The sequence below is a fragment of the Pan paniscus genome, chromosome X (assembly GCF_029289425.2).
Source record: "Pan paniscus chromosome X, NHGRI_mPanPan1-v2.0_pri, whole genome shotgun sequence".
In the NCBI taxonomy this organism is placed as follows: domain Eukaryota; kingdom Metazoa; phylum Chordata; class Mammalia; order Primates; family Hominidae; genus Pan; species Pan paniscus.
The window spans coordinates 155,265,250-155,285,591 of NC_073272.2; the positions used below are offsets into that span (position 1 = coordinate 155,265,250).

Genomic DNA, 20,342 nt, shown 5'->3' on the forward strand with positions numbered 1-20,342 from the left:
AATGGTCAGTAAAATGTATGCACATTTCCCATTTTGATAGATCTTACCAAATTTCCTTTCTTTTTTTTTTATTATTATACTTTAAGTTTTAGGGTACATGTGCACATTGTGCAGGTTAGTTACATGTGTATACATGTGCCATGCTGGTGCGCTGCACCCATTAACTCGTCATCTAGCATTAGGTATATCTCCTGATGCTATCCCTCCCCCCTCCCTCCACCCCACAACAGTCCCCAGAGTGTGATATTCCCCTTCTTGTGTCCATGTGATCTCATTGTTTAATTCCCACCTATGAGTGAGAATATGCAGTGTTTGGTTTTTTGTTCTTGCGATAGTTTACTGAGAATGATGATTTCCAATTTCATCCATGTCCCTACAAAGGACATGAACTCCTCATTTTTTATGGCTGCATAGTATTCCATGGTGTATATGTGCCACATTTTCTTAATCCAGTCTATCATTGTTGGACATTTGGGTTGGTTCCAAGTCTTTGCTATTGTGAATAATGCCGCAATAAACATACGTGTACATGTGTCTTTATAGCAGCATGATTTATAGTCCTTTGGGTATATACCCAGTAATGGGATGGCTGGGTCAAATGGTATTTCCAGTTCTAGATCCCTGAGGAATCACCACACTGACTTCCACAATGGTTGAAATAGTTTACAGTCCCACCAACAGTGTAAAAGTGTTCCTATTTCTCCACATCCTCTCCAGCACCTGTTGTTTCCTGACTTTTCAATGATTGCCATTCTAACTGGTGTGAGATGGTATCTCATTGTGGTTTTGATTTGCATTTCTCTGATGGCCAGTGATGATGAGCATTTTTTCATGTGTTTTTTGGCTGCATAAATGTCTTCTTTTGAGAAGTGTCTGTTCATGTCCTTCACCCACTTTTTGATGGGGTTGTTTGTTTTTCTCTTGTAAATTTGTTTGAGTTCATTGTAGATTCTGGATATTAGCCCTTTGTCAGATGAGTAGGTTGCGAAAATTTTCTCCCATTTTGTAGGTTGCCTGTTGACTCTGATGGTAGTTTCTTCTGCTGTGCAGAAGCTCTTTAGTTTAATTAGTTCCCATTTGTCAATTTTGTCTTTTGTTGCCATTGCTTTTGGTGTTTTAGACATGAAGTACTTGCCCATGCCTATGTCCTGAATGGTAATGCCTAGGTTTTCTTCTAGGGTTTTTATGGTTTTATGTCTAACATTTAAGTCTTTAATCCATCTTGAATTGATTTTTGTATAAGGTGTAAGGAAGGGATCCAGTTTCAGCTTTCTACATATGGCTAGCCAGTTTTCCCAGCACCATTTAATAAATAGGGAATCCTTTCCCCATTGCTTGTTTTTGTCAGGTTTGTCAAAGATCAGATAGTTGTAGATATGCGGCGTTATTTCTGAGGGCTCTGTTCTGTTCCATTGATCTATATCTCTGTTTTGGTACCAGTACCATGCTGTTTTGGTTACTGTAGCCTTGTAGTATAGTTTGAAGTCAGGTAGTGTGATGCCTCCAGCTTTGTTCTTTTGGCTTAGGATTGACTTGGCGATGCGGGCTCTTTTTTGGTTCCATATGAACTTTAAAGTGGTTTTTTCCAATTCTGTGAAGAAAGGCAGTGGTAGCTTGATGGGGATGGCATTGAATCTGTAAATTACCTTGGGCAGTATGGCCATTTTCACGATATGGATTCTTCCTACCCATGAGCATGGAATGTTCTTCCATTTGTTTGTATCCTCTTTTATTTCCTTGAGCAGTGGTTTGTAGTTCTCCTTGAAGAGGTCCTTCACATCCCTTGTAAGTTGGATTCCTAGGTATTTCATTCTCTTTGAAGCAATTGTGAATGGGAGTTCACTCATGATTTGGCTCTCTGTTTGTCTGTTGTTGGTGTATACGAATGCTTGTGATTTTTGTACATTGATTTTGTTTCCTGAGACTTTGCTGAAGTTGCTTATCAGCTTAAGGAGATTTTGGGCTGAGACAATGGGGTTTTCTAGATATACAATCATGTCATCTGCAAACAGGGACAATTTGACTTCCTCTTTTCCTAATTGAATACCCTTTATTTCCTTCTCCTGCCTAATTGCCCTGGCCAGAACTTCCAACACTATGTTGAATAGGAGTGGTGAGAGAGGGCATCCCTGTCTTGTGCCAGTTTTCAAAGGGAATGCTTCCAGTTTTTGCCCATTCAGTATGATATTGGCTGTGGGTTTGTCATAGATAGCTCTTATTATTTTGAGATCCGTCCCATCAATACCTAATTTATTGAGAGTTTTTAGCATGAAGGGTTGTTGAATTTTGTCAAAGGCTTTTTCTGCATCTATTGAGATAATCACGTGGTTTTTGTCTTTGGCTCTGTTTATATGCTGGATTACATTTATTGATTTGCGTATATTGAACCAGCCTTGCATCCCAGGGATGAAGCCCACTTGATCATGGTGGATAAGCTTTTTGATGTGCTGCTGGATTCGTTTTGCCAGTATTTTATTGAGGATTTTTGCATCAATGTTCATCAAGGATATTGGTCTAAAATTCTCTTTTTTTGTTGTGTCTCTGCCTGGCTTTGGTATCAGAATGATGCTGGCCTCATAAAATGAGTTAGGGAGGATTCCCTCTTTTTCTATTGATTGGAATAGTTTCAGAAGGAATGGTACCAGTTCCTCCTTGTACCTCTGGTAGAATTCGGCTGTGAATCCATCTGGTCCTGGACTCTTTTTGGTTGGTAAGCTATTGATTATTGCCACAATTTCAGCTCCTGTTATTGGTCTATTCAGAGATTCAACTTCTTCCTGGTTTAGTCTTGGGAGAGTGTATGTGTCCAGGAATTTATCCATTTCTTCTAGATTTTCTAGTTTATTTGCGTAGAGGTGTTTGTAGTATTCTCTGATGGTAGTTTGTATTTCTGTGGAATCGGTGGTGATATCCCCTTTATCATTTTTTATTGCGTCTATTTGATTCTTCTCTCTTTTTTTCTTTATTAGTCTTGCTAGCGGTCTATCAATTTTGTTGATCCTTTCAAAAAACCAGCTCCTGGATTCATTGATTTTTTGAAGGGTTTTTTGTGTCTCTATTTCCTTCAGTTCTGCTCTGATTTTAGTGATTTCTTGCCTTCTGCTAGCTTTTGAATGTGTTTGCTCTTGCTTTTCTAGTTCTTTTAATTGTGATGTTAGGGTGTCAATTTTGGATCTTTCCTGCTTTCTCTTGTGGGCATTTAGTGCTATAAATTCCCCTCTACACACTGCTTTGAATGCGTCCCAGAGATTCTGGTATGTTGTGTCTTTGTTCTCGTTGGTTTCAAAGAACATCTTTATTTCTGTCTTCATTTCGTTATGTACCCAGTAGTCATTCAGGAGCAGGTTGTTCAGTTTCCATGTAGTTGAGCGGTTTTGAGTGAGATTCTTAATCCTGAGTTCTAGTTTGATTGCACTGTGGTCTGAGAGATAGTTTGTTATAATTTCTGTTCTTTTGCATTTTCTGAGGAGAGCTTTACTTCCCAGTATGTGGTCAATTTTGGAATAGGTGTGGTGTGGTGCTGAAAAAAATGTATATTCTGTTGATTTGGGGTGGAGAGTTCTGTAGATGTCTATTAGGTCTGCTTGGTGCAGAGCCGAGTGCAATTCCTGGGTATCCTTGTTGACTTTCTGTCTCGTTGATCTGTCTAATGTTGACAGTGGGGTGTTAAAGTCTCCCATTATTAATGTGTGGGAGTCTAAGTCTCTTTGTAGGTCACTCAGGACTTGCTTTATGAATCTTTGTGCTCCTGTATTGGGTGCATATATATTTAGGATAGTTAGCTCTTCTTGTTGAATTGATCCCTTTACCATTATGTAATGGCCTTCTTTGTCTCTTTTGATCTTTGTTGGTTTAAAGTCTGTTTTATCAGAGACTAGGATTGCAACCCCTGCCTTTTTTTGTTTTCCATTGGCTTGGTAGATCTTCCTCCATCCTTTTATTTTGAGCCTATGTGTGTCTCTGCACGTGAGATGGGTTTCCTGAATACAGCACACTGATGGGTCTTGACTCTTTATCCAATTTGCGAGTCTGTGTCTTTTAATTGGAGCATTTAGTCCATTTACATTTAAAGTTAATATTGTTATGTGTGAATTTGATCCTGTCATTATGATGTTAGCTGGTGATTTTGCTCGTTCGTTGATGCAGTTTCTTCCTAGTCTCCATTGTCTTTACATTTTGGCATGATTTTGCAGCGGCTGGTACCGGTTGTTCCTTTCCATCTTTAGTGCTTCCTTCAGGAGCTCTTGTAAGGCAGGCCTGGTGGTGACAAAATCTCTCAGCATTTGCTTGTCTGTAAAGGATTGTATTTCTCCTTCACTCATGAAGCTTAGTTTGGCTGGATATGAAATTCTGGGTTGAAAATTCTTTTCTTTAAGAATGTTGAATATTGGCCCCCACTCTCTTCTGGCTTGTAGGGTTTCTGCCGAGAGATCCGCTGTTAGTCTGATGGGCTTCCCTTTGAGGGTAACCCGACCTTTCTCTCTGGCTGCCCTTAACATTTTTTCCTTCATTTCAACTTTGGTGAGTCTGACAATTATGTGTCTTGGAGTTGCTCTTTTCGAGGAGTATCTTTGTGGTATTCTCGTATTTCGTGAATCTGAACGTTGGCCTGCCTTGCTAGATTGGGGAAGTTCTCCTGGATAATATCCCGCAGAGTGTTTTCCAACTTGGTTCCATTCTCCCCGTCACTTTCAGGTACACCAATCAGACGTAGATTTGGTCTTTTCACATAGTCCCATATTTCTTGGAGGCTTTGCTCATTTCTTTTTATTCTTTTTTCTCTAAACTTCCCTTCTCGCTTCATTTCATTCATTTCATCTTCCATTGCTGATACCCTTTCTTCCAGTTGATCACATTGGCTCCTGAGGCTTCTGCATTCTTCACATAGTTCTCGAGCCTTGGTTTTCAGCTCCATCAGCTCCTTTAAGCACTTCTCTGTATTGGTTATTCTAGTTATACATTCATCTAAATTTTTTTCAAAGTTTTCAACTTCTTTGCCTTTGGTTTGAATGTCCTCCCGTAGCTCAGAGTAATTTGATCATCTGAAGCCTTCTTCTCTCAGCTCGTCAAAGTCATTCTCCATCCAGCTTTGTTCCGTTGCTGGTGAGGAACTGCGTTCCTTTGGAGGAGGAGAGGCGCTCTGCTTTTTAGAGTTTCCAGTTTTTCTGCTCTGTTTTTTCCCCATCTTTGTGGTTTTATCTACTTTTGGTCTTTGATGATGGTGATGTACAGATGGGTTTTTGGTGTGGATGTCCTTTCTGTTTGTTAGTTTTCCTTCTAACAGAGAGGACCCTCAGCTGCAGGTCTGTTTGAGTACCCTGCCGTGCGAGGTGTCAGTGTGCCCCTGCTGGGGGGTGCCTCCCAGTTAGGCTGCTCGGGGGTCAGGGGTCAGGGACCCACTTGAGGAGGCAGTCTGCCCGTTCTCAGATCTCCAGCTGCGTGCTGGGAGAACCACTGCTCTCTTCAAAGCTGTCAGACAGGGACATTTAAGTCTGCAGAGGTTACTGCTGTCTTTTTGTTTGTCTGTGCCCTGCCCCCAGAGGTGGAGCCTACAGAAGCAGGCAGATCTCTTTAGCTGTGGTGGGCTCCACCCAGTTCGTGCTGCTGGGCTGCTTTGTTTACCTAATCAAGCCTGGGCAATGGCGGGCGCCCCTCCCCCAGCCTCGCTGCCACCTTGCAGTTTGATCTCAGACTGCTGTGCTAGCAATCAGCGAGACTCCGTGGGCGTAGGACCCTCCGAGCCAGGTGTGGGATATAATCTCATGGTGCAACGTTTTTTAAGCCTGTCAGAAATGCGCAGTATTCGGGTGGGAGTGACCCGATTTTCCAGGTGCCGTCCGTTACCCCTTTCTTTGACTCAGAAAGGGAACTCCCTGACCCCTTGTACTTCCCAAGTGTGGCAATGCCTCGCCCTGCTTCAGCTCGCGCACGGTGCGGGCACCCACTGACCTGCGCCCACTGTCTGGCACTCCCTAGTGAGATGAACCCGGTACCTCAGATGGAAATGCAGAAATCACCCGTCTTCTGTGTCGCTCATGCTGGGAGCTGTAGACCGGAGCTGTTCCTATTTGGCCATCTTGGCTCCTCCCTCCACCAAATTTCCTTTCTGAAAGGTGCCTTTCCGTATGGCCATTGGCCATTTCCTTATTTTGTGAATTGTTTGTTTATGACAGTTTTTAATTTTTTTATGAAGGTAATGACTTTTTCTTATTGTTTGGAAAAATTATTTGTATTTTAAAGACATTAACTCTTTGTGATATATATTACATGTAATTTTAAAAACATGGATTATGTAAAATTTAAATTTACATGAGATCTACCATGCTTTTTCTCTACGTGGTCTGGCTTTTCTGATCTGCTTATATACATCAAGATTACAAAAAACATATTTCCTTACTTTATTTTCATATTTTGATTTACCATAAGGATTTTCTATCACGTTTTCTTCTAGTACCATCATGGTTTAATTTTTGCATTTGTTTCATTTATTTGGATTTTGTTTTGGTGTAAGAAGTGTATGAGGACTTCTTTAGTATTTTTAAATTTTTACAAATAGTTAATAGTCTTATGCCTTTCATTAAATAAATCCATCTGATATGGTTTGGATATTTGTCCCCTCCAAATCTCATGTTGAAATGTAATCTCCAATGTTGGAGGTGGGGCCTGGTAGGAGGTGATTGGATCCTGGGGGCGGATCCCTCATTAATGGTTTAGCACCATCATCTTGTTAATAAGTTTGTTCCTGCTCAGTTAGTTCCCTCGAGATCTGGTTGTTAAAAGTATGTGGCACCTCCCCCCTTGCTCTCTTGTTCCCACTTTCAGCATGGAGACACCTGCTCCCTCTTCACTTTCCACCATGATTGTAAGCTTCCTAAGGCCCTCACCAGAATCAGATGCCAGCACCATGCTTCTTGTAATATCTGCAGAACTATGAGTCAATTAAACTTTTTTCTTTATAATTTACCCAGGCTCAGATTTTTTTTATAGTATTGCAAACACAGCCTGATACATCATTGTATTAGGTCACTCTTGCATTACTCTAAAGAAATACTTAAGACTGGATAATTTATAAGAAAAGAGGTTTAATTGGCTCATAGTTCTGCCGCTGTACAAACATGGCACCAGCATCTGCTCAGCTTCTGGGGAGGCCTCAGGGAAATTTTACTCATAGCAGAAATTGAACTGGGAGCAGACACTTCACATGGCGAAAGCAGGAGTGAGAGAGAGAGAGAGAGTGGGGGATGAGATGCCACACTTTACAACAACCAGATCTCATGAGAACTCACTCACTATCATGAGGGCAGCACTAAGCCATGAGAGGTTTGCCCTCATGATCCAAACACTTCCCACCATGCCCCACCTCCAGAATTGGGGATTAAAATTTAACATGAGATTTGGGCAAGGAGAAATATCTAAACTATATCAGCCATCATTTTTTCTACTGATTGAAAACACTTTTCTGCTTTGAAATTTTATATGCACTTGAGTTTATTGGTGGACCCTCTTTCTTCACTTACTCATTTACTTACCCAATGAATATTCACTGAACAAATTATGTGTGTAACATATACCAGACATATACATATATATATACACACCAGATATTAAAATAAAAATATTCCTCCAAATTAACTCTCAGTTTTAAACAGAGATAAATTATTTGAAGAAAGGAAGTGCATTTTATGAGTGTATAACAGAGAAACTCTGAGAAATCTATATGGGGTCTGTCAGGGAAGGCCTTCCCTGAGGAAGTAGCATTTAAACTGAGTTCAAAGGATAAGTAACAGTTAATTAGATGAATGGGCATGAAGAGGGCATTCTAAACAGGGAATAACATGTGCAAAGGTCTTGCAATAGGCTTGAGCATGGCATGTATAAAGAACTGAAAGAAGGTCAATGTGACTGGAATTCAGAGGAGGGAGAGAAGAGAAAAATTCAATAAGCTGGGATACAGCAAAACCAAAATGTCCTGCTCTTCAAAAGAATTATTAAGAAAATAAAAAAGTCTTGTATCTATAACATATAAAAATACAAATAAAGAACACAACTCAACAACTAACTACCCAACTTTAAAAATGGGCAAGAGACGCCAAGTGTGGTGGCTCATGCCTGTAATCCTAGCACTTTGGGAGGCTGAGGCAGGCAGATCACTTGAGGTCAGGGGTTCGAAACCAGCCTGGGCAACATGATGAAACCCCATCTCTACTAAAAATTAGCTGGGCATGGTGGTGGGCTCCTGTAATCCCAGCTACTTGGGAGGCTGAGGCAGGAGAATTGCTTGAACCCTGGAGGCAGAGGTTGCAGTGAGCCGAGATCATGCCACTCTACTCCAGCATGGGCAACAGAGTGAGACTCTGTCTTAAAATAAATTGGGCAAAAGAGAGGAGAAGTGGAGCAGGAAAGCCAAATTAAAGGCTTCCTGAGAAGGATGGGTACAAACAGGCCCAGACTGTGAAGATTACAATAAATACCTAACTCTTTAATGCCCAGATGTAGATAAACATCCATAAGAATCAAGACCATCCAGGAAAACATGACCTCACCAAATGAACTAAATAAGGCACTAGGGACCAATCCTGGAGCAACAGAGATACGTGACATTTCAGACAAAGATTCAAAATAACTGTTTTGAGGAAACTAAAAAAAAATTGAGATAACACAGAGAATTCTATCAGATAAACCTAACAAAGAGATTGAAATAACTTAAAAGAATCAAGTGGAAATTCTGGAGTTGAAAAATGTAACTGACATACCGAAAAATGCATCAAAGTCTTTTAATAGTAGAATTGATCAAGCAGAAGAAAGAATTAATGAGCTTGAAGCAGGCTATTTTAAAACACACAGACGAGAAAAAAGAAAAAAATCATAAAAAAGAATAAAGCATGCCTATGAAATCTACAAAATAGCTTCAAAAGGGCAAATCTAAGAGTTATTGGCCTTAAAGAGGAGGTAGAGAAAGAGATAGGATAGAAAGTTTATTCAAGGGATATTAACAGAGAACTTCCAAAACCTAGAGAAAGACATTGATATGCAAGTACGAGAATGTCATAGAACACCAAGTAGATTTAACCCAAAAAAGACTATCTCAGGGCATTTAACAGTCCAACTCTCAAAGGTCAAGGATAAAGAAAGGATCTTAAAGCAGCAAGAGAAAAGAAACTAATAACATACAATGGCACTTCAGTGCGTCTGGAAGCAGACTTTTCAGTGGCAATCTTACAGGTCAGGAGAGAGTGGCATGACACAGTGAAGGTGTTGAAAGAAAAACACTTTTACCCTAGAATAGTATATCCAGCAAAAACATCCTTCAAACATGGAGAAATAAAAATCTTCCCAGACAAATGAAAGCTGAGGGCTTTTTATCAACACCAGATATACCCTACAAGAAATGCTAAAGGGAGTACTTCAATCAGAAAAAAATAAGGTTAATGACAAATAAGTAATCACCAGAAGGCATAAAACTCACAGAAAAACACAGAATATTATAATACTGTAACTGTGGTTTGTAAACTACTCTTAAGTAGAAAGACTAAATGATGAACCAATCAAAAATAATAACTACAACAATGTTTTGAGACATAGTACAATAAGATACAAGTAAAAAAAACCCTCTGTCTCTACTAAAAATATAAACAATTATCCAGGCATGGTGGCACGTGCCTGTAGTCCCAGCTACTCAGGAGACTGAGGTAGGAGGATCACCTGAGCTTGGGAAGTCAAGGTTGAAGGGAGCTAAGATTGTGCCACTGCACTCCAGCCTGGGCAACATGAGTGAGCCCCTGTCTCAAAAATAAAAAAATAAAAATAAAGAACTCACACCAATTCTACTCAAACTATTCTGAAAATTAGAGGTGGAGAAAATACTTCTAATATCATTCTACAAGGCCAGTATTACCATGATACCAAAACCAAAGACACATCAAAAAAGAAAACTATAGGCCAATATCACTGATAAATATTTGTATTAGTCTGTTTCCATGCTGCTGATAAAGACATACATGAGACTGAGCAATTTACAAAAAAAAAAAAAAAAAGAGGTTTAATGGACTCACAGTTCCACGTGGCTGGGAAGGCCTCACAATCATGGAAGAAGGTGAAAGGCACATCTCACATGGCAGCAGACAAGAGAAGAGAATGAGAGCCAAGTGAAAGGGGCCCTTATAAAGCCATCAGATCTCATGAGACTTACTACCATGAGAACAGTATGGGGGAAACTGCCCCCATGATTCAATTATCTCCCACTGGGTCCCTCCCACAACATGAGGGAATTATGGGTGTTACAATTCAAGATGAAATTTGGGTGGGGGCACAGCCAAACCATATCATTCTGCCCCTGGCCCCTCCCAAATCTCATGTCTTCACATTTCAAAACCAATTATGCCTTCCCAACAGTCCCCCAAAGTCTTAACTCATTTTAGCATTTACTCAAAAGTCCACAATCCAAAGTCTCATCTGAGACAATGCAAGTCCCTTCCATCTATGAACCAGTAAAATCAAAAGCAAGTTAGTTATTTCCTAGATACAATGGAGGGGTACAGACATTGGGTAAATACAGTCATTCCAAATGGGAGAAATTGGCCAAAACAAAGGGGATACAGGCCCTATGCAAGTCTGGAATCCAGCAGGGCAGTCAGATCTTAAAACTCCAAAATGATCTCCTTAGACTTCATGTCTTGCATCTGGGTCATGCTGATGCTTGAGAGATGGGTTCCCATTGTCTTGGGTTTATAAGGTTTAGCTTAGGTGTCTTCTTGTTTATTTTGGGAATGGAAATCAACATTTATAGTGACTGTATATAGTGCCAGGTCAGGAAGCCTGGAGAAATAACCTATAGGAATCCACAAGGTGGCTTGTTTATGTATGTTTCTGAAGCCAATTTCCCCAGTGAGATCACTGAATGGATTGGCTATGCCCTGGCCACTTGGTCCATCCTGACACTTGCATTTGCATTTTTCTCACCTTGTTTCCTTGGGCAGCTCTGCCCCTGCGGCTTTGCAGGGTACAGCCTCTCTCCTGGTTGTTTTCACAGGCTGGCATTGAGTGTCTGTGGCTTTTCCAGGCACATGGTGCAAACTATCAGTGGATCTACCATTCTGGGGTCTGGAGGATGGTGGCCCTCTTCTCACAGCTACACTAGGCAGCACCACAGTGGGGACTCTGTGTGGGGGCTCCAACCCCACATTTCCCTTCCATACTGCCCCAGCAGAGGTTCTCCATGAGGGCCCCACCCCGAAGCAAACTTCTGCCTGGACATCCAGGTATTTCCATACATTCTCTGAAATCTAGGCACAGGTTCCCAAACCTCAATTCTTGACTTCTGTGCACTGCAGGCTCAACACCACATGGAAGCTGCCAAGGCTTGGGGCTTGCATGCTCTGTAGCCACAGCCTGAGCTATACTTTGGCCCCTTCTAGTCATGCCTGGAGTGGCTGGGATGCAGGGCACCAAGTCCCTAGACTGCAAACAGCAGAGGGACCCTGGGCCCAGCCCACAGAATCATTTTTCATTCTTAGGTCTCAGGGCCTGTGGTGGAAGGGGCTGCCACAAAAGTCTCTGACATGCCCTGGAGACATTTTCCCCATTGTCTTGGTGATTAACATTCTGCTCCTTGTTACTTATGCAAATTTCTGTAGCTGGCTTGAATTTCTCCTCAGAAAATGGGATTTTCTTTTCTATCACACTGTCAGGCTGCAAATTTTCTGAAATTTTATGCTGTGTTTCCTTTTTAAAAGTGAATGTTTTTAACAGTACCCAAGTCACCTCTTGAATGCTTTGCTGCTTAGAAATTTCTTCTGCCAGATACCCTAAATCATCTCTCTCAAGTTCAAACTTCCACAAATCTCTAGGGCAGGGACAAAATGCTGCCTGTCTCTTTGCTAAAACATAACAAGTGTCACCTTTGCTCCAGTTCCCAGCAAGTTCCTCATCTCCATCTGAGACCACCTCAGCCTGTATTTTATTGTCCATATCATCAGCATTTTGGTCAAAGCCATTCAACAAGTCTCTAGGAAGTTCCTAGCTTTCCCACATGTTTCTGTCTTCTTCTGAGCCCTCCCATGTGTTCCAACCTCTGCCTATTACCCAATTCCAAAGTCGCTTCCACATTTTTGAGTATCTTTTAAGTAGCACCCTACTCTTGGTACCAATTTACTGTATTAGTCCATTTTCATGCTGCTGATAAAGACATACCCGACACTGGGCAATTTACAAAAGAAAGAGGTTTAATGGACTCATAGTTCCTTGTGGCTGGGGAGGCCTCAAAATCATGGCAGAAGGTGAAAGGCACATCTCACATGGCAGCAGACAAGAGAAGAGAATGAGAGCCAAGGGAAAGCGGTTTCCCCTTATAAAACTATCAGATCTTGTGAGACTTATTGACTACCATGAGAACAGTATGGGGGAAACTGTGCCCATGATTCAATTATCTCCCACTGGGTCCCTCCCACAACATGAGGGAATTATGGGAGCTACAATTCAAGATGAAATTTGGGTGGGGACACAGCCAAACCATATGATTATTGTTGCAAAAATTGTCAATAAAATACTAGCAAACTGAATTCAACAACATATTAAAATGATCATTCATTCTGTAGGTTGTCTGTTTACTGTGTTGATAGTTTCTTTTGCTGTGTAGGAGCTCTTAAGTTTAATTAGACCCCATTTGTCAATTTTTCCTTTTGTTGCAGTTGTTTTTGGTGTCTTCATCATGAAATCTTTGCCTGTTCCTATGTCCAGAATGGTATTGCCTAGGTTTTCTTCCAGGGTTTTTGCAGTTTTGCATTTTGCATTTCAGTACTTCACCCATCTTGAGTTTATTTTTGTATATGGTGTAGGAAAGGAGTCCATTTTAAACCTCCTGCATAGGGCTAGCCAATTATCCCAGCACCATTTATTGAATAAGGAGTCTTTTCCCCAGTGCTTGTTTTTGTCAGGCTTGTCAAAGATCAGATTGTTGTAGGTGTGTGGCCTTATTTTTGGGCTCTCTATTCTGTTCCATTGTTCTATGTGTCTGTTTCTGTGCCAGTACCATGCTGTTTTGGTAACCATAGCTCTGTAGTATAGTTTTGAGTGAGGTAAGGTGATTCCTCCAGCTTCGTTCTTTTTGCTTAGGATTGCTTTGACTATTTGGGCTCTTTTTGTGATTCCATATGAATTTTAGAATAGTCTTTTCTGGTTCTGTGAAGAATGTCATTGGCAGTTTGATAGGAATAGCATTGAATCTATAGATTGCTTTGGGCAGTATGGCCATTTTAATGATATTTATTTTTCCTATCCATGAACATGGAATGTTTTTCCATATGCATCTGATGAAGGCCTAATATCCAGCATCTATAAGAAACTTAAACAAATTTACAAGAAAAAGCCTACGAAAAAGTGGGCAAATAACATGAACTTTTCAAAAGAAGACATGCATGTGGCCAATGAGCGTATGAAAAAAAAGTTCAACACCCCTGATAATTAGAGAAATTCAAATCAAAACCAGAATGAGACACCATCTCACGCAGTCAGAATGGCTATGATTAAAAAGTCAAAAATAGGCTGGGCACCATGGCTCATGCCTGCAATCCTAGCACTTTGGGATGCCACGGAGGGAGGATGGATCACTTGAGCCCAGGAGTTCTAGACCAGCCCAGGATACATGGCAAAATGCCACCTCTCTATATAAATAAGGCAAACAAAACAAAACAAAAAAAAACTACTGTCAAAGTTGCAGGGAAAAAGGAACACAGACACTGTTAAGTGGGAGTCTAAATTAGTTCAACTATTGTGGAAAGCAGTGTGACATTTTCTTAAAGACCTAAAAATAGAACTACCATTTTACCCAGCAATCCTATTACTGGGTATCTACCCAAAGAGATATAAATTATTTTATCATAAAGATGCATGCACACATGCTCACTGCAGCACTATTCACAATAGCAAAAACATGGAATCAACCTAAATGCCCATCAATGGTAGACTGGATAAAGACAATGTGGTACATATACACAACTGAATATGATGCAGCCATAAAAAAGAATAAGATCATTAAGATGGCAGATAGGAGGCAGCACTAGCTTGCAGCTCCCACTTGGACAGACAGAGAGGTGTGGAGGCTCACATCATGATCTTTTGCTCCAGGAAGTACCACAGCAACATTCCAGGGAAGCTGAGATAATCCACAGACCCTTTGAAGGAACTGGAGCACTGCTGCATGCTCCCTGAGATGCTGAAAAACTGTGAGTCTCCTTGCTTTTTAGCTGGGAGGCTGGTGGTCTGGGGCAAGTTCTCAGCCTTGATCACCAGATGCCCAGAAATAGACTCGGTGCTGTTGAGGGGGCACAGTGGGAGTAAGACTGGCCTTTAGGACTGCAGGCTGCATGGGGGCGGGATGAGCCTGTGACTGCCAGCTTTCCCCTACTTCCTTGGTGACCTGTATGACTCAGCAGAGGCAGCTATTATCCCCATGGGAACATAACTCCATTGGCCTGGGAACCACACCCCCATCCCCTACAGCAGCCACAGCAAGCTACACTCAAGGAGAGTCTGAGCTCAGACATGCCTAACCCTGCCCCCACTTGGTGGTCTTTCTCTACCCACCCTGGTTGCAAGGACAAGGGACATAATCTCTTGGGAGCTCTATGGCTCTGCCCACCACCCAAGAAACCTGAATACTTAACCAGGTGACCCTAGGGAAAGTTTGCTTCCTCCCTAGAGTACTACAACTGATGTGCTCTTGAAAGCACCACCTCCTGGCTGGAGGCCAACCAATACAAATCCAGCACATTAAATAAAAATACAACCAAAGACTCTCACAGAATCCACTTCACTCCCCTGCTATCTCTACCAGAGCAGGTGCTGGTATCCATGGCCAAAAGACATGAAGATGGGTCATATCACAGGACTCTTTGCAGATACTCTCCAGTACCAGCCTGAAGCCAGTAGCTCCGCTAGGTGGCTAGACCTAGAAGAGCAAAAACAATCACCGCAGTTCGGCTCTCAGGAAGCCCGAATTCTAGAGGAAGTGTGAGAACAACACATCAAGGGACCACCCCGTGGGACAAAAGAATTTGAACAGCCCCTCCCAGATCTTCCCTCTGACATAGTCTAAGCAAGTGAGAAATAACTAGAAAATCAATTCTGGTAATACAACAAAACAAGGTAATTTAATACTCCCAAAAGATCACACCAGCTCACAAGCAATGGATCCAAACCAAGATAAAATACCTGAATTGCCAGAAAAAGAATTCAGAAGGTAGATTATTAAGCTAATCAAGGAGACATCAGAGAAAGGTGAACTCCAACTTAAAGAAATCATAAACATGATACAGGATATGAAAGGAAAAATCTTCAATGATATGAAAGCAAAAATCTTCAATGAAATAGATAGCATAAATAAAAAACAACCACAACTTCTGGAAATTAAGGACACACTTATAGAAATGCAAAATGCACTGGAAAGTCTCAGCAGTAGAATCAAACAAGCAGGAGAAAGAACTTCAGAGCTTGAAGATAAGGCTTTCAAATTAACTGAATCCCTCAAAGACAAAGAAAAAAATAATTAAAAAACAAAAAAAGTGAACAAAGCCTCCAAAAAGCTTGGAACTATGTTAAACACCCAAACCTAAGACTAATTGATGTTCCCAAGGAAGAGGAGAAATCTAAAAGTCTGAAAACCATATTTGAGGGAATAATTGAGGAAAACTTCTCCAGCCTTTAGATATCTAGGCATCCAAATAAAATAAGCTCAAAGAACACCTGGAAAATTTATCACAAAAAGATAATTGCCTAGGCACATAGTCATCAGGTTATCTAAAATCAAGACAAACAAAATAATCTTAAGAGCTAAGAGGAAAAAGCATCAGGTAACCTATAAAGGAAAACCTATCAGAGTAACAGCAGGTTTCTCAGCAGAAACCCTACAAGCTAAAAGGAATTGGGGTCCTATTTTTAGCCTCCTTAAACAAAACAATTATCACCCAAGAATTTTGTATCCAGTGAAACTAAGCTTCATAAATGAAGAAAAGATACAGTCTTTTACAGACAAACAAATGCTGGGAGAATTCGCCACTACCAAGCTGGCAATACAAGAACTGCTAAAAGGAGCTCTAAATTTTGAAACAAATCCTTGAAATACACCAAAATGGAACCTACTTAAAGCACAAATCTCACAGGATCTATATAACAATAACACAATAAAAAAAAACCAAGGTATTGAGGCAACAAATAGCATGATGAATAGAATAGTACCTCACATCTCAGTACTAACATTGAATGTAAATGGCCTAAATGCCTCACTTAAAAGATATAGAATGGTAGAATGGATAAGAATTCACCAACCAAGTTTCTGCTGTCTTCAGGAGACTCACCTAACACATAAGGACTCAGGTAAACTTAAGGTAAAGGGGTGGAAAAAGATATTCCATGCAAATGGACACCAAAAGTGAGCAGGAGTAGCTATTCTTATATCAGACAAAACAAACTTTAAAGCAATAGCAGTTAAAAAAGACAAACAGAGACATTAAAGAATGATAAAAGGACTAGTCCAACAGGAAAATATCACAATCCTAAATATATATGCACCTAACACCAGAGCTCCTGAATTTATAGAACAATTACTACTAGACCTAAGAAATGAGATAGATGGTAACACAATAATAGTGGGGGACTTTAAGACTCTACTGACAGCACTAGACAGGTCATCAAAAAAGAAAGTCAACAAATAAACCATCAACTTAAACTATACCCTAAAACAAATGGACTTAACAGATATTTACAGAACATTCTTCCCAACAACTGCAGAATATACATTCTATTTATCAACACATGGAACATTCTCCAAGATAGACCACATGATAAGGCACAAAACAAGTCTCAGTAAATTTAAGAAAATCAAAATTATATCAAGTATTCTCTCAGAACACAGTGGAATAAAATTAGAAATAAACTCCATAAGGAATCCTCAAAACCACACAAATACCTGAAAATTAAATAACCTCCTGAATGATTGTTGGGTCAACAATGAAATGAAGATGGAAATAAAAAATTGTTTGAACTGAACGATAACAGTGACACAACTTATCAAAACCTCTGGGATACAGCAAAAGTGGCTGTATTTGTCAGGGTTCTCTAGAGGGACAGAACTAATAGGATATATATATATGTATATCCTATTAGTTTATTAAGTATTAGCTAACATGATCACAAGGTCCCACAATAGGCTGTGTGTAAGCTGAGGAGCAAGGAGAACCAGCCCAAGTTCCAAAACTGAAGAACATGGAGTCCAATGTTTGAGGGTAGGAAGTATCCAGCACAAGAGAAAGATGTAGGCTGGGAGGCTAAGTCAGTCTCATCTTTTTATATTTTTCTGCCTACTTTATATTCTAGCCATGCTGGCAGCTAATAAGATGCTGCCCAATCAGATTAAGGGTGGGTGTGCCTTTCCCAGCCCACTGACTCAAATGTTAATCTCCTTTGGGAACACCCTCACAGACACACCCAGGATCAATACTTTGCATCCTTCAATCCAATCAAGTTGACACTCAGTATTAACCATCAGAGTGGTGCTAAAAGGAAAGCTCATAGTATTAAATGCCTACATCAAAAAGTCTGAAAGAGCACAAATACACAATCTGAGGTCACACCTCACAGAACTGAAGAAACAAAAGCAATCCAAACCCAAACCCAGCAGAAGAAAAGAAATAAAGATCAGAGCAGAACTAAGTGAAATTGAAACAAACAAACAAGACACAAAAGATAAGTAAAACAAAAGCTTGTTATTGGAAAAGATAAATAAAATTGATAGACAATTAGTGAGATTAACCAAGAAAAGAAGAGAGAAGATCCAAATAAACTCAATTAGAAATGAAATGAGAGATATTACTACTGATATGACAGAAATACAAAAAAATTATTTAAGGCTTCTGTGAACATCTTTACATGCATAAACTAGAAAACCTAGAGAAGAGGATAAATTCCTGGAAATACAAAGATCTTCTAGATTAAACCAGGAAGTTATAGTAACTCTGAACACACCAATGACAAGCAGCAAGATTAAAATGATAATTTAAAAATTGCCAACAACAACAACAAAAGTCCAGGACCAGACAGATTTACAGCTGCATTCTATCTGGCATTCAAAGAAGAATTGGTACCAATCCTATTGACACTATTCCATTGGATAAAAAGGAAATTATCTCTAAATCATTCCATGAGGCCAGTATCCCCCTAATACCAAAACCAAGGAAGGACATAACAAAAAAAGAAAACTACAGACCAATATTCACGATGAACATATATGCAAAAATCTTTAACAAAATGCTAGCTAATTAAATCCAACAGCATATCAAAAAGATAATCCACCATGATCAAGTGAGTTTCATACCAGGGATGCAGGGATGGTTTAACATCTGCAAGTTAACAAATGTCATACACCACATAGAAATAATTAAAAACAAAAATCACATGATCATCTCAATAGATACATAAAAAGCATTCGACAAAATCCAGCATCTCTTTATGATTAAAACCTTCAGCAAAATTGGCAGAGAAGAAACATACCTTAAGGTAATAAAGGCCATCTATGACGAACCCATAGCCAACGTTATACTGAACAGGGAAAAGATGAAAGCATTCCCCCTGAGAACTGGAACAAGACAATGATGCTCACTTTTACCACTTATATTCAAGATAGTACTGGAAGTCCCAGCCAGAGCAATCAGAAAAGAGAAAAAAATCAAGGGCATCCAAATTGGTAAAGAGGAAGTCAAACTGTTCCTGTTTGCTGATGATATGTTTGTATACCTAGAAAACTCTAAAGACTCATCCAAAAAGCTCCTAGAACTGGTAAATAAATTCAGCAAAGTTTCAGGATACAAAATTAATGTACACAAAACAGTAGCTCTCCTATATACCAATAGTGACCAAGCTGAGAATAAAATAAGAACTCAATCCCTTTTACCATAGTTGCAAAAAAATAAAATAAAATAAACAACTCAGGAATATACCTAACCATGGAGGTGAAAGACCTCTACAAAGAAAACTACAAAACACTGCTGAAAGAAATCATAGATGACACAAACAAATGGAAATACATCCCATGCTCATGGATGGGTAGAATCAATATTGTGAAAATGACCATACTGCCAAAAGCAATCTACAAATTCAATGCAATTCCCATGAAAATACCACTGTCATTCTTCACAGAACTAGAAAAACAATTCTAAAATTCATATGAAACCAAAAAAGCCCACATAGCAAAAGAAAGACTAAGCAAAAAGAACAAATCTGGAAGCATCTCATTACACGACTTCAAACTAGACTATAAGGCTATAGTCACCAAAACAGCATGGTACTGGTATAAAAATGGACACATAGACCAATGGAACTGAATACAGAACCCAGAAATATAGCCAAATACTTATAGCCAACTGATCTTCAACAAAGCAAACAAAAACATAAAGTGGGGAAAGGACACCCTATTCAACAAATAATGTCGGGATAATTGGCAAGCCACATGTAGAAGAATGAAACTGGATCCTCATCTCTCACCTTATACAGAAATAATTCAAGATGAATCAAGGACTTAAATCTAAGACCTGAAACCATAAAAATTCTAGAAGAAAACATTGGAAAATCTCTTATAGACATTGGTTTAGGCAAAGACTTCATGACCAAGAACCCAAAAGCAAATGCAACACAAACAAAGCTAAATAGATGGGAATTAATTAAATGAAAAAGCTTCTGTATAGCAAAAGAAATAATTGGGGGCTGGCAAGATGGCCAAATAAGAACAGCTTTGGTCTGCAGCTCCCAGCGAGATCAACACAGAAGGCAGGTGATTTCTGCATTTCCAACTGAGGTACCCAGCTCATCTCATTGGGACTGGTTAGACAGTGGGTGTAGCCCAAGGAGGGTGAGCCAAAGCAGGGTGGGGCGTCACCTCACTCAGGAAGCAGAAGGGGTCAGGGAACTCCCTCCCCTAACCAAGGGAAGCCTTGAAGGACTGTGCCGTGAGGAATGGTGCACTCTGGCCCAGATACTATGCTTTTCCCACAGTCTTCGCAACCAGCAGACCAGGAGATTCCCTCCAGTGCCTATGCCACCAGGGCCCTGGGTTTCAAGCACAAAACTGGGCGGCCATTTGGGCAGACACCAAGCTAGCAGCAGGAGTTTTTTTTTCATACCCCAGTGGTGCCTAGAACACCAGTGAGACAGAACCATTCACTCCCCTGGAAAGGGGGCTGAAGCTAGGGAGCCAAGTGGTCTAGCTCAGTGAATCCCATCCCCATGGAGCCCAGCAAGCTAAGATCCACTGGCTTGAAATTCTCACTGCCAGCACAGCAGTCTGAAGTCGACCTGGG

General features: G+C 40.3%; 1 protein-coding gene across 7 annotated transcripts in view; it reads right to left on the minus strand.

Moving 5' to 3' along the window:
* The window catches only part of CLIC2 (chloride intracellular channel 2), a 108,695-nt gene that overhangs the window by 23,466 nt on the left and 64,887 nt on the right, over positions 1-20,342 (minus strand). Inside the window, exon 1 of one of the 7 annotated variants that reach the window (XM_055106714.2) lies at positions 10,053-10,808. The exons of the other annotated variants lie outside the window; for them this stretch is intronic. Within the exon in view, the coding sequence (XP_054962689.1) occupies positions 10,053-10,106 (54 nt within the window). The 5' untranslated portion in view covers positions 10,107-10,808. Of the gene's footprint in view, positions 1-10,052; positions 10,809-20,342 lie in introns of those variants that run through there. 7 annotated transcript variants of the gene reach the window in all.